This window comes from Vombatus ursinus, unplaced genomic scaffold (genome assembly GCF_900497805.2).
Source record: "Vombatus ursinus unplaced genomic scaffold, bare-nosed wombat genome assembly UNPS02014798.1, whole genome shotgun sequence".
Classification (NCBI taxonomy): domain Eukaryota; kingdom Metazoa; phylum Chordata; class Mammalia; order Diprotodontia; family Vombatidae; genus Vombatus; species Vombatus ursinus.
Window position 1 is genome coordinate 53,811,891 of NW_020954576.1, and position 11,978 is coordinate 53,823,868.

General features: G+C 48.2%; 1 protein-coding gene across 1 annotated transcript in view; it reads right to left on the reverse strand.

Annotated features, from left to right (window-relative positions):
* Positions 1–11,978, reverse strand: part of LMNA (lamin A/C) — a 24,827-nt gene that overhangs the window by 1,731 nt on the left and 11,118 nt on the right. The window contains exons 2-9 of the mRNA XM_027871087.1: positions 6,115–6,271; positions 4,014–4,139; positions 3,553–3,723; positions 3,208–3,333; positions 2,240–2,460; positions 1,846–2,068; positions 1,365–1,472; positions 1,123–1,242 (exon numbers count right to left, since the gene is read on the reverse strand). Coding sequence (XP_027726888.1) covers positions 1,123–1,242; positions 1,365–1,472; positions 1,846–2,068; positions 2,240–2,460; positions 3,208–3,333; positions 3,553–3,723; positions 4,014–4,139; positions 6,115–6,271 — 1,252 coding nt within the window. The remainder of the gene's footprint in view (positions 1–1,122; positions 1,243–1,364; positions 1,473–1,845; positions 2,069–2,239; positions 2,461–3,207; positions 3,334–3,552; positions 3,724–4,013; positions 4,140–6,114; positions 6,272–11,978) is intronic.

The window sequence follows — 11,978 nt, forward strand, 5'->3', positions numbered from 1 at the left end:
TTCTTTATTTCAGTTTCATTCAGTACACATTTATTAATCACCTACTGTATATCAGTAATACTCTGTGTGTGTGTATATCTCTATATATAGAGATACACATACACACACACGCACTACATATAACTGCTACATATAACTAATGGGACAGCTAGATGGCACAGAGGATAGAGTGCCAGGCCTAGAGTCAGGAAGACTCATCTTCCTGGGTTCAAATCTGGCCTCAAATACTTCCTAGCTGTGTGACCCTGGGCGAGTCACTTAACCCTGATTGCCTTAGTTTCCTCATTTATACAATGAACTGGAGAAGAATATGGCAAACCACTTCAGTATCTTTTCCAAGAAAACCCCAAATGAAGTCATGAAGAGTCAGACACAACTAAAGCGACTGAATAACAACAACAAAATGTAAACAAACCACTGAAACTACAAGGATGAAAAATTATGTAAGTCCCTGCTCTCTGAAGGAGTAAGGAGGTCTATACAAAATGTATGTAAGTACACTAGAAGGTAGACTGTACTGCGGCAAAGGAGGAGTCTAGATAAAGTGCTCCAGTACAACTCAGATAGGAAATCACAGATTTCTCTCCGATCTCTTTTCCAAGATTGACTTCCATCCCTCTTACAGCAGTGAGATTTCACCTCCCAATGCCTCCTAATTCTAGTGTTTTCCCTCTATTGATTGTTTCCTGTTGATCCTGTCCAGATCTCCTTTGTACTTAGTTATCTGCCATCATTTCCCCCATTATATTGTGAACTTTTTCAAGGGCAGGTACTTGTTTTTTGTTTTGCTTTGGATCTCCAGCGCTTAGTACAGTGCCTGGCATATAGTCGGCACCTAACAAATATGCAATTACTGAGTTACAGACCTTCCCAGATGTAATCTTCTAAATGAAAACACAACAGAAAAAAGATAGGGGTGGAAAAGGGAGAAGGAACACAAACAATGCCTTAGAGACAAATCGGTCACCAGGGGGCGATCTTGTACAGCAAAAGGAGAGAGAGTGCGGGGAATGTGCAAGTAAGGGGTGTATGTGTGTGAGGGTGCATGTGTGTTTGCGCGTGTGTGTGCGTGCGTGCGTGTGCGTGTGTGTGTGTGTGTGTGTGTGTGTGTGTAGAGCTCACCTCTCCAGTCGCACTGATGAGTGCTGTCCGAAGGCTGTTTCCACAACCCCAAGAACTCTGAGCCTTCCACACCATGTCAGTGGGAGGGCTATGGGTAGCTCCTGCTCCCGAGGCCCAGATCTGAAAAATTAAAGAGGATAAAGTTCACAACTGACTCTCCCATACACTGTGCACCAGTCCCCCGACCTCTCTCCAGGATTTCCAAAAGAAAGCCACCCAAGAATATAGGACACCGCACTCACCGTCACCACCTGCCCCGCCTTGAGAGTGAATTTAGGGGGAAAGCGATAACTCAGCAAGGGCTCATCTCCATTCTGCCGTTTGATCTGCCAGTTGCCCATGGATTGGTCCTGGAAGAAAGGAAGAGGTGGGGGTAGGGAAAGAAAAAGTCAGAGGAGGAGGAAGAAGGCAGAGTAAACCAGAGGAGGAGAAGGGAGAAAGGAAGCCAACCCCACTTACTGATTCCCCACTCTTTCTTCCTTTATGCCTAGCCTTGACTCTGAAGTGTCCGACCTTAAATTCCTCCCCATATCTTCATCAGCCCTTTGAAGTCTATCCCATTGTTTGTACATAGCAGCACCCTCTCTTCAGGCCCCTGAGCTATAGGAGGTTGGGAGCTAGGCTCAATGGATCGCGGTCGCTGTAGAAGCGCACACAGGGCTCCAAGCTCCTCCCCACCCCCTCTGCCCGGGGCTCACCCCCTCTGCCCTCTTCCGCACGGACCTCATTAGACTTGTTGCGCAGCCGCACGAACTTGCCCTCTTCGTCCACCTCCTCCACAGCAACTCGACCGCTGGTGCGCGCGTGCTGCGAGAAGCTGCTTCGGCTCTCGCTGGTCTCCAGCTTTCGCTTCTTGGTGGCGCTGCCCCCACTCTGGGTGTGGGATGAGTGCGACGAGGTCCGGCCCCGGCTTCGCTGAGACGTGGGGCTGGGGGACAGCCTCAGCCTGGCATAGGAAGAGGCAGACGAGGAAAGAGGGAGAGAGGAAAACGGGCACGTAAGGCCCAGGGCTCAGGCTGGGAATCTTGATCCTGTGCCCACCCCCCAGCCCATCTTCCCCCTCACCTCTCAGTCCTCCCCAGCCTCCTGGCCCCAGCTTTCCCCTTCCTAGCCTCACCTCTCCTCCTCTCCTTCCAGGAGTTTGCGGTAGGCATGGATTTCCATGTCCAGGGCCAGTTTGATATCCAGCAGCTCCTGGTACTCATCCAGCTGTTGCTGCATCCTTGCCCGCATCTCTGCCATCTCACGCTCCTTCTCAGCCAGCAGCCGCCGGCTTGTATCCCGCTCCCGGGCCAAAGCATCCTCCAGGTCCCGAAGCTTTGCCTCTTTGGCCGACAGCTATTTGAGGAAGAGAGATCTTTGAGGATCTAATGAGCTCTCAGAAGGGATCCCAATGATGAAATCCATAGATAACAGGGATCCATTATATTCCCCTTTGTGGTAAGGGGTCAGTCTTTAGGACCTCCAGGAATTCCAGCTAATCGCAATAGACAGACTGATTTCAATACCGCTTTCTGCAATGCCTGGAAATATTTGACAAGATCTAACAATTTCAATTACATCTCACAAATCTTTAAGGAACTAAATGATTTAGATAGAAAATGAACTAATCTTTGCTACTCTCAAAAAAGCCTGCTCATAGGGGCAGCTAGGTGGCATGGTGGATAGAGCACTGGCCCTGGAGTGAGGAGGACCTCAGTTCAAATCTGGCCTCAGTCACTTGACACTTACTAGCTGTGTGACCCTGGGCAAGTCACTTAACCCCTTTGCCTAGCAAAAAAAAAAAACAAACAAAAACCTGCTCACTTGCAGCTAAAAAATCCATGGTCTCCATTCAGAAGCCCCAGTTGCACTCCCAGAACCAGTGTGTTTTATAGAGTCCTGTTCCCAAGGGGCTACCCTTGTCTAACTGTATCCTGTCTCCATCTGCTTGGAGACCCCTGAAGAATTTTTCTCCTTCCTCCCCTTTCTCATTGTTTTACCCTGACAGCTCCAGGGGGCAATCTTTCCTCCCTGCCCTTGGCGCCTCCATCACCTCCAGTCCCTCAATGGCCATTCCTGCCATGGGGTAGGGCAAGGTAATACCTGCTTTTGGAGCTGGCTGAGCTGGGCAGAAAGGCTATCAATGCGGATGCGTGACTGCTGCAGCTCCTCATGGGCAGCCCCCACCATGTTGCTGTTCCTCTCGGCAGACTGCCTAGCGTTGTCCAGCTGGTGGAAGAGGGATGGAGAGAAGGTAAGGAAAGCAGTTAAGTTATTGCTACAGAGGCACGGTGGGGTGAAAGGGCAAGAAGGCTGTTGTCAGGGCGGATAGTAGACAGTTCTCACTGGACAACCCACCCCTCCCTTCCTGTGCTTAGAGGACAGGGGAAGAGCCTATGCAGAGTAGGAAGCCCACAAGAGCCCAAGGGAAGGGGGAGACTGGGGCACCTTGGCAGAGTAGGTCTTCTCCAGCTCCTTCTTATATTGCTCCACTTGTTCCTCATGTTGAGCCCGAAGGTCCTGCAGGGCATCAGCTAGCTTATTCTCAAACTCCCGCTGCTTGCCACTGTCAATCTCCACCAAGCGAGTCTCATGGCGACGTTTGGTTTCACGAAGCTCCTAGGGAGTGAAGGGGAGCCAGGGGGCAGGAGCAGAGACAGTGTCAGCCAGGCACACAAGCACAAGAGCCCAGGTATCAGGCACCCTTCTCACACCTCGGCAGTGGCCCCACTCCAAGTGTTCCACCTCCCTATCCTCAACCCCTGCCAGCAAGCAAGGTTTCCTGGCCACCCAAGCAGTCAGGTTCTCAGCCTGTGCCTCTCAAATGCACCCTAGGCTTAGCTAATTGGGAGTCCCCATGAGCCGGGCAACCCTTGCTCCCCTGCATCCCTGGAGTTCTGGGCCCCCACCTCGCTATAGATGTTCTTCTGGAAGTCCAGCTCCTCCTTCAGGGTCTGCAGCCTGTTTTCAGCGTCCACCCTCCTCAGCATCTCATCCTGAAGTTGCTTCTTGGCCTCACTCAGAGCTGCCTCAAGCTGTGGGGAGAGGGAGAACAGAAGACAGGGAAGCTCATAAATCCTTAGAAGGGATTTTAGAGATCACTACAACAGAGGTTCTTGTGCTCTTTTGTCCTGGACCTCATCAGCAGTCTAATGAAGCCTAGAGGTCCCTTCTCAGGATAATTTTATTTTATTTTATTTTATTTTTAGGCAATTGGGGTTAAGTGACTTGCCCAGGGTCACACAGCTAGTAAGTGTCAAGTGTTTGGTCTGAGGCCGGATTTGAACTCAGGTCCTCCTGACTTCAGGGCTGGTGCTCCATCCACTGCGCCACCTAGCTGCCCCTCAGGATAATATTTTTAAACGCATAAAATAAAATAGAGAGTATTCAAAAGAAACTAAGTATTCTGACATAATTATCAAAACTTAGAAAAAAAATTTAAGAACTCCTAATCTAAACTCAATCAATCAATCAACAAGTAATAAATAAACCTATTATGTTTTAAAGGCTGGCATATAAGCATAAAGAATGAAAATCCCTACTCAAAAAGAACTTACAATATATTGGGGGAGACAAGTAAGCAAAAATAGAAATATATGCAAAGTAGTCAAATACAAGGTAGCTTGGGGGGAAGGGCCCCAGCATTTTGGAGAAAAACAGTGTTAAAGTTAAGGAAACTGAGGCTGAGAGGAGGCCAGTTAACAGAGCCAGGGCTGAAAGCCTGGTCTCCCATACTCCCAGTCTAGTAGGTTTTCCACTGTACCATATGACCTGTTTATCTCCTTCTCCTGCAAAATGGGACATAACTACATGTCTATCCAAGGTCATCTAACTAGTATGTGGCAGAGCAAGGAGTAGAAGGCAGAAAGAAATGAGACAACTTCTTTTCAGACTTTAGACTCTACTACCTCCTCCTTTAAATTTTGTTTAATTAAGAAAAATTGGAATATTATTAACTAAAAAACTGTTTTTAAATTTTTCTTAATTAAACAAAATAATCAATCAAAACAAATTCCCAAACTGGCCATATTAAAAAAAAAAAAAGTCTCCCTCTGCACCCTGAGTCTATCACCTCTCTGTCAGGAGATGTTTAACATCTCCTTCCTTTAAACACACATTCCTCCTAACCTCAGTGGAGGTGATTCTTATTCTAGCATTTAGTAAGAGCTGGAAATGCATCTGACAGTAGTTAGGGCTACACTGGGATAATAATCTGCTGTCAGTCAAGTCTTTGCCTCAGAAAGGAACTGTGTGTCACAAGGGCGAGAGAATGCTGAGTCAGAAGGCAGCGCCCCAGCTCTGCCATTAACTAGCTAAGATGAGCTTGCGTTGTTTGCCGAACTTTTCTGGGCCAGTTTCCCTACCTTGTAACATGAGGATAAGAGGAGATAATAGATAGGAAAGTGCTTTGGAAAGTAAAGCACATTATATAAATGCAAGGTGTTATTAGGACAATTACTCCATGTGTCCCCTGCATACCATATAATTAATATTAAATAAATATTCAACTCCCAATTAGGGCTTTTGTGTGCTCCTTAGTAACACACAATTCCTATACAGTGGAAACATGGCGGTCAAAGTGAGAGAAGTTTAGGGTCAGGCATTGGTAGAATATTTCCATTCCATAGATAAACTAAAATGAATTAGATTTTTGCTGCAATTCTACTCAAGTAATTAATGAGAGCTTGATGTGTCCCAGGGGAAGTGTATTATTGGAAGACATTATTCCCTGACCTCAAAGAACTTTAGAAGCTGGTTGAGACAACATACACTTGGAAACATTCACACTTCTTCTTCCCCTTCGTGACGTGATTGAGAGTAATTATTCTTGTGTGTGTATGTCAGATTGGGAACCTCCTGAAGGCATTAAGTATAAAATAAGCTTTCCTGAGTTGGAGAAAGGAGGAGGAAAGGAGGGGGTTGGGGAAGAAGAATGCACGGTACATTGAAGGAGGAGGAAGTGTGTGTATTGTAGCCACTTGTAGAGCCTAGACATGGAGATGGTCTTACCTTGGCTACATGGCCCCGGAGCTCATGCACCTCACCATCCAGAGTACGCTTCTCACTCAAGGCTGTGCTCAGAGCTGCCTCCTTGGAATTCAGCAGTGCTTCCAGGTCCTTGAGGCGGGCTTGAGCTGCCAGCAGATCCCCCTCCTTCTTGGCATTGCTGAATAGAAAAGACGAGAGAAGGTAAAGGAAGGCACTGGACAGACCGAGGAAACTGGGATCAGCAGAGATGGCTGGATCTTACTTGGGCCCGCGTCTTAACAAAGTGGGAAAAAATGGTGCTCTGAAACATCTCAGCTTGGCCATTTATATATTAGCTGTGTTGGTGGTGGACAAATCAGCTAACCTCTCTGACCATCAAGTTCCTCATTTTGTAGAATGAAGTATTAGAGTGGATGCTCTCAAAGGTCCCTTTCAGTTCTATCAATAATATTCTGATATCACATCTGTCCCCCTTGAAGTCAGCACTAGACAAACAGCTGCCTCTTGCCTTTCCACTTGACACCAGCAGAGGGTGCCATCGGCTGCACCATTAATTGGTTCCTACCTATAACAAAGAGTTAGGATACTGCCAGGGTCCTTCCCCTCCCTCCCCTCCACCCCAAACTCCAGGGTGCAGCCAAGATCACTCAGGTCCCATGAAACATTCCACCTCTCCCATGACTCAGGGGCCAGGAACGTGCCTGGGGGTTGCAGGGAGAGCCTGGGTCCCATGATTTGAACCGATTTCCCCCCTCCTTCCATTCTTCCTCTAAGAAACAGGGGTACCTTTGTTCCCCACCCTCCCACACAGGGCCTTAACTTTCTCTTCCTTAGGCCCAACCCACCTCCTTTCAAACCAGCCTTCCTCCCTCCCTGCCTCCCTCCCTCAACTCAACCACCCACATCGGAACCCAGCCACCATGGCTCTCAAGTTATTTCCATGTCTGTTTCCAAGAGGCTTTTAGGTGGCTGCCACAACCATCAAGTCTGGGATTCCCTCCTCCCCTGCCCCCTTCTCCTTAATGCAGAAAAAAGAACCAAAAGGAGAGTTTGCCTCTCCTAGAGCTTTTGGGAAAGGGAAATCCCATTGGAACAAACACCCCAGTGAGACCTCAGAAAACAAAGCCAGAGGGTTCTCCCTTCCTCTGTGTAGGCAGTAAAAGATGGCTAGATTCTCTCTACACTTCCTCCTTCCCAACCAGATTTCTTGGTGGGGAGGTTCCATCAGATCCCTGGGAGAACTCTACCCACCCTTCTTGCAAATGAGGAACCTCAGTATCTGGCTCCCGATGTTGGCTCTGAGGCAACTGAGAACATGTGGGTGCTGGCCCTCAGCTTCCCTTGAAACTGTTTAAAACCCAATCTAAAGCAAATCTAGGGATAGTGGAAATGACGCTTCAGCTACCCTACTTTGGGGACATTGGCTATTTCAGATAGATGGAGAAGTGGGTAGAAGGGCTATTTTTTCTTATTTAAAAAGAAAACAATCTTTTGGAATCCAGACTCTTGAGATCCAATGGAGCCCAGAGGAAGTGAGAAGAGGGGAGAAAGAGGCCTTACTGTTGTGTAGAAACTTTGTACATTTATAGTAGGTTTGAAGTCATAGAATTCTAGAATTCCGGCTGGATAGGACCTTAGAGACCATGCAGTACAACTTTTTCATTTTTCAGATGAGTAAACTGAGGCCTTGAGAAGGACTAAATGAGTTGTCTAGGGTCATGCAGCTTAAGTCCAAGGTGGGATTTGATCTCAGACCTTGCTAACTCTAAATCCAGTGCCCTGTTCACTTATATCACATTTGAATCATGGCTTTACTTAGGGACTGTGTGACCTTGGAAAAGGAAAAGGAGACCTCCCTGGACTTTTAGGGTACCCTTAGGATGCAGAGGGAAAGTGTTAATAAAAAAGGATTCAGTCACCACCCCCTTCTCCCAGTGTTATCTGCAACTCTTAAGCATAAGACCACAGCAGTGGATACTGGGGGGAAAAAACCACATACTCATCACCCCAAAACAGAGAGAAGAGTCACACTTTCATTTTTGCTTTTAGTATGAAAGCCCTAAGAATCGATTAAATGCACACCATAGCAAGACAGAATTTAGGGCAGGGCATGAGATCGGAACAGGCATATTTCTTCTCTCACCACCCTGAGAATTATAAAGATAAGAAGTCACTCTACCCTAACTAGATCTGATTGGCCCAGGGAGAGAGACACGATGACCCTGGCAAGGAGGGGGTTGGCACTTTTGAGTTTTCTCTGTCTGAGTTTCTTCTCCCCAGCACTGCTGTACGCACCTCCCAACCTGGGACAAGGTACCTCATACAGCACTCATCCCACCTACAGAAAGAACTGATTTCTCCCTTCCTCATCTCAGCCAGAAAAGCTAAAAATAAAATAAAAATCCAGCTCTGGTTTTGGCCGCCATCCCGTCCAGCGCCTGGCTGGGAGTACAGCTCCAACTTTCCATGACTTCAGAACTTTTCCGAAGTTGAAGCAGCTGGAGTAGAGAAGGAGGAGGAAAAGAAAAGGGGAAAACCAGCCGTAAAGTGATAGAGTAGAGAATCCTTGACTGACTCCAAAGCTAGAGAAACTCGGCTTTTCCTTGGGCCCTCAGGCCCAGAAGCACACAATAGATGAAATGCCCCAGATCCAGTAGGTTGAATTTAAGGTTAACCAACAGGAAGGCCTTCCTGAGGCAGGACTCAGTAAAATCATGGGAGACAGCGAGGGAGGGAGCCATCCCTCCTCCTACATAGGTGAGGGTGAGCTGAGAAAGCTCTACCGCCCTGGGCAGAAACAGAGTGATCTCAGTGGGCTGGGCTCCCTCAGGTTCCTGGTGAGTCAGTCTCATCCTAAAAGGGTTTAGGATCCTAGACTTATGGAATTTTAGAGCTAGAGATCACCCAGTGATCCTTATCATCATTTGACAGATGAGGAAACTGAGACTCAGAGAGGTAATTTGTCCAGGTCATTTCTCCTCTACCTCTGCCATAACTTTCGGAACAGACAAGTTCTTAACACTAAAGGGAGGCTAGGGTGGAGAATTCTCACTGATGGGCTAGGTGGGAAGTCATACGTCCAATTACAGTCTCTTCCACTGTTGCTCCTAAATCATGATACTCCTCAGAAAAATGAATGAGATGTTTCCCTTTCTTTTTGGTTGCGGGAGGCCTTAGTTATAGTTTAAGAGAGAAAGAGATAGGGCATGTAAGGAAGATGGAAGACGGACAGATCAGAAGACTCACTAAGTCACACCCCTCAGACTAGGGAAGCCACTAGCAGAGGAAGAGAAGCTGAGGCTTCTGTGGTTTCCTCAGCCAGGCTAGGGGGGTTCCCATCCCTTGGGAGAAAGCCACCCTACCTCCCATGGCCATATGACTCAGAGCCTGGGGAACCCTCAGCCAGTAACCACGAGATGGCATCTGAGCGGCGTGGACCTCCCCTCCCTTCGGTCCTGTCAGCCCACTGCCCTGATCACACCATCTTAAGAGAACCTTATTTCCCCAAGTTTCCTCTTTGTTCCAGGATCTAGAACCAGATTTCTAAACTTAATCCATCTCACTAGAGGTTATGCCTTAGGAAACCAAAGGGAATTCTTTTTGTCCTTTTCTTATTTTTTTTTTTTAGGATTTTTTTTAGGATTAAGTGACTTGCCCAGGGTCACACAGCTAGGAAGTGTCAAGTGTTTGGTCTGAGGCCGGATTTGAACTCAGGTCCTCCTGACTTCAGGGCCGGTGCTTAATTATCCACTGTGCCACCTAGCTGCCCCCTGTCCTTTCCTTGTGAAAGAGTTGCAGGGGAGGGGTCGTTCAAAGATAGCTTGTAACTGAAGGCCTGTGGGGATTAGGAGAAACCCAAACTGCTGGGCAAGGAAATGGGTTTGAGAGCATTGTGCCTCAGTTTCCTCATCTGTAAAATTAGAGGGTTAGCATAGTGATCTATTCTAGTTCTGAATCCTATCATCCAATGCTTGTGCTTATCGTCAAGATGGCCATTTGGATGTCAGGATGTGGGCAAGAGTCCAGCAGGGACAGCCAACAGGGGTTTGGTGGGCACATATCCACTTCTTTTATTTATGCCTGGGCAAGAGGGCTGGAAAGGGTGGGAACCAGGGGTTTCTCAGGTGACTCATCCTCATTCAGACAATACCCGGGCAAGGGAAATCCTCTAGTGCCCACAGGGGAGACCCTGGCTCTGCCCATGTCCTGTCCCAGACCCCCACACCCCCACCTCAGAGAGAGGACCTCTACCTAGCTCCCCTTTGTCCTATCAGTCAAGATCTCAGAGCACAGCTAGGGGCATCCCTTGCTAAATCTTGACAAATCCATTTGCAAGGGAAGGGGGTGTGGGCAAGAAGAAAAGGCAGGACTTAGCAGAAACCCCATAAACTGGAAATGAGTGGGTGGGTAGGGGGGAAGAAACTGGGTGACCCAAAGATTTTTGAGTAAGGGGTAGAAAGAAGCCCACTTCAGGCAAAGGAATTGAATGCAAAGGAGGGCTAAAGCCGGGGTGGGGTGAGGGCTGGATCTAGAGTCTGAGTGAGGAGAGAATCCTGGGCATTGAGGCCTGAGGCCTGAGGCCTAGCGCAGAGCTGCCAGCCAGGGAAAAGGAGGAGATGCGGGGGCTGCAGCTAAGCTGAGAGGAGGGACTGGAGCCAGGGAAGGCTGAGGGGCCGGGCCAGGCCCAGGGCCAGCCTCTGACCCACCCGCTGAGTCACCCACACCCAGCCTGGCTCCTACAGCCACATATGGAAACAAGGGCCAGGGCTGGGTGGGGGGAGGGAGCGATTGAAGCCTCGCTGTCTGGGAGTGTTTGGTGGGGCCTGGGCTGGGGAGGGAGAAGCCCTCATTTCCTCCACTAGGTTGGGGTGGGGCCGGGAAGCGAGGAGGGAGGAGAGGAGGAGTAAGGCTCCCTGGGCTGGGGCTAACAAAGAGGGAGAGGCAGGGACAGACCGACAGAAGGAGGGAGGGAGGGAGGGAGGAGCTACAGAAAGGGCTGGAGATGAGCAATAGACCAACTATGCAGGGGGGAGACACACACACGTTCCCAAACTAGACAGCATGAGATTTCTTAAAGACAGGGTGGGGACATCACTGTGCCTCTCCATCCCCCCACCACACACACACCCACACAGGCACGCTCACTGGCAGGCCTAATTCTCCCTTTAGAACTTTTGCCTATTCTGTTCCTTCTTCGTAGAGTACGTGCCTTCCGTCCTTCTTCTGGCTGTTCCTTCTATACCTAGTACATATGACCTTCCTCCCTCAGACTAATAACAACCAACAGGAATCACATTTATTAGATGGCAAATTCCTTGAGGAATTTTTTTCTCTCTTTTTATATCTCTCCCCCCCTCCCCCGCCTCTGCACGTAGCTCAGTAGCTGGCACACAGTAGGCACTTAATAAATGTTTATTGATTGATTGGTTACACAGAGTGCCTCAATCACAGACCTCCCTGATTTTTCCCCTCAAAAGAGAGTGTAACTTGAGGTCAGGAAACCTGGGTTTGAATTCCAGCTCTGACACTTAGTAGGTCTATGACTCCTGCCAAATCCTTTTCCCTCTGTGGACCTGTTTCCTCATCTGTAAAATCGGATAATGAGACTTGCAACACTTACTTCACAAGGCTGTTGTTAGGAAATTGTTCTGTAAACCTGAAGTGCTGTAGTAACATGGCATTATATCTTCTTTGTCATAACTTATTGTTATTTAGCACTTAATTATTCTTTTCCCTGGGTGTTTCATCCCTGCTAGTTGTTTGTCCTCGCCCAAACTAGATGGTAAAAATTATTCAGAACAAGGACAATATTATATATTAGCCTTGCTTCCCCCCTTCACACACACACACACACACACACACACACACACACACACACACACACA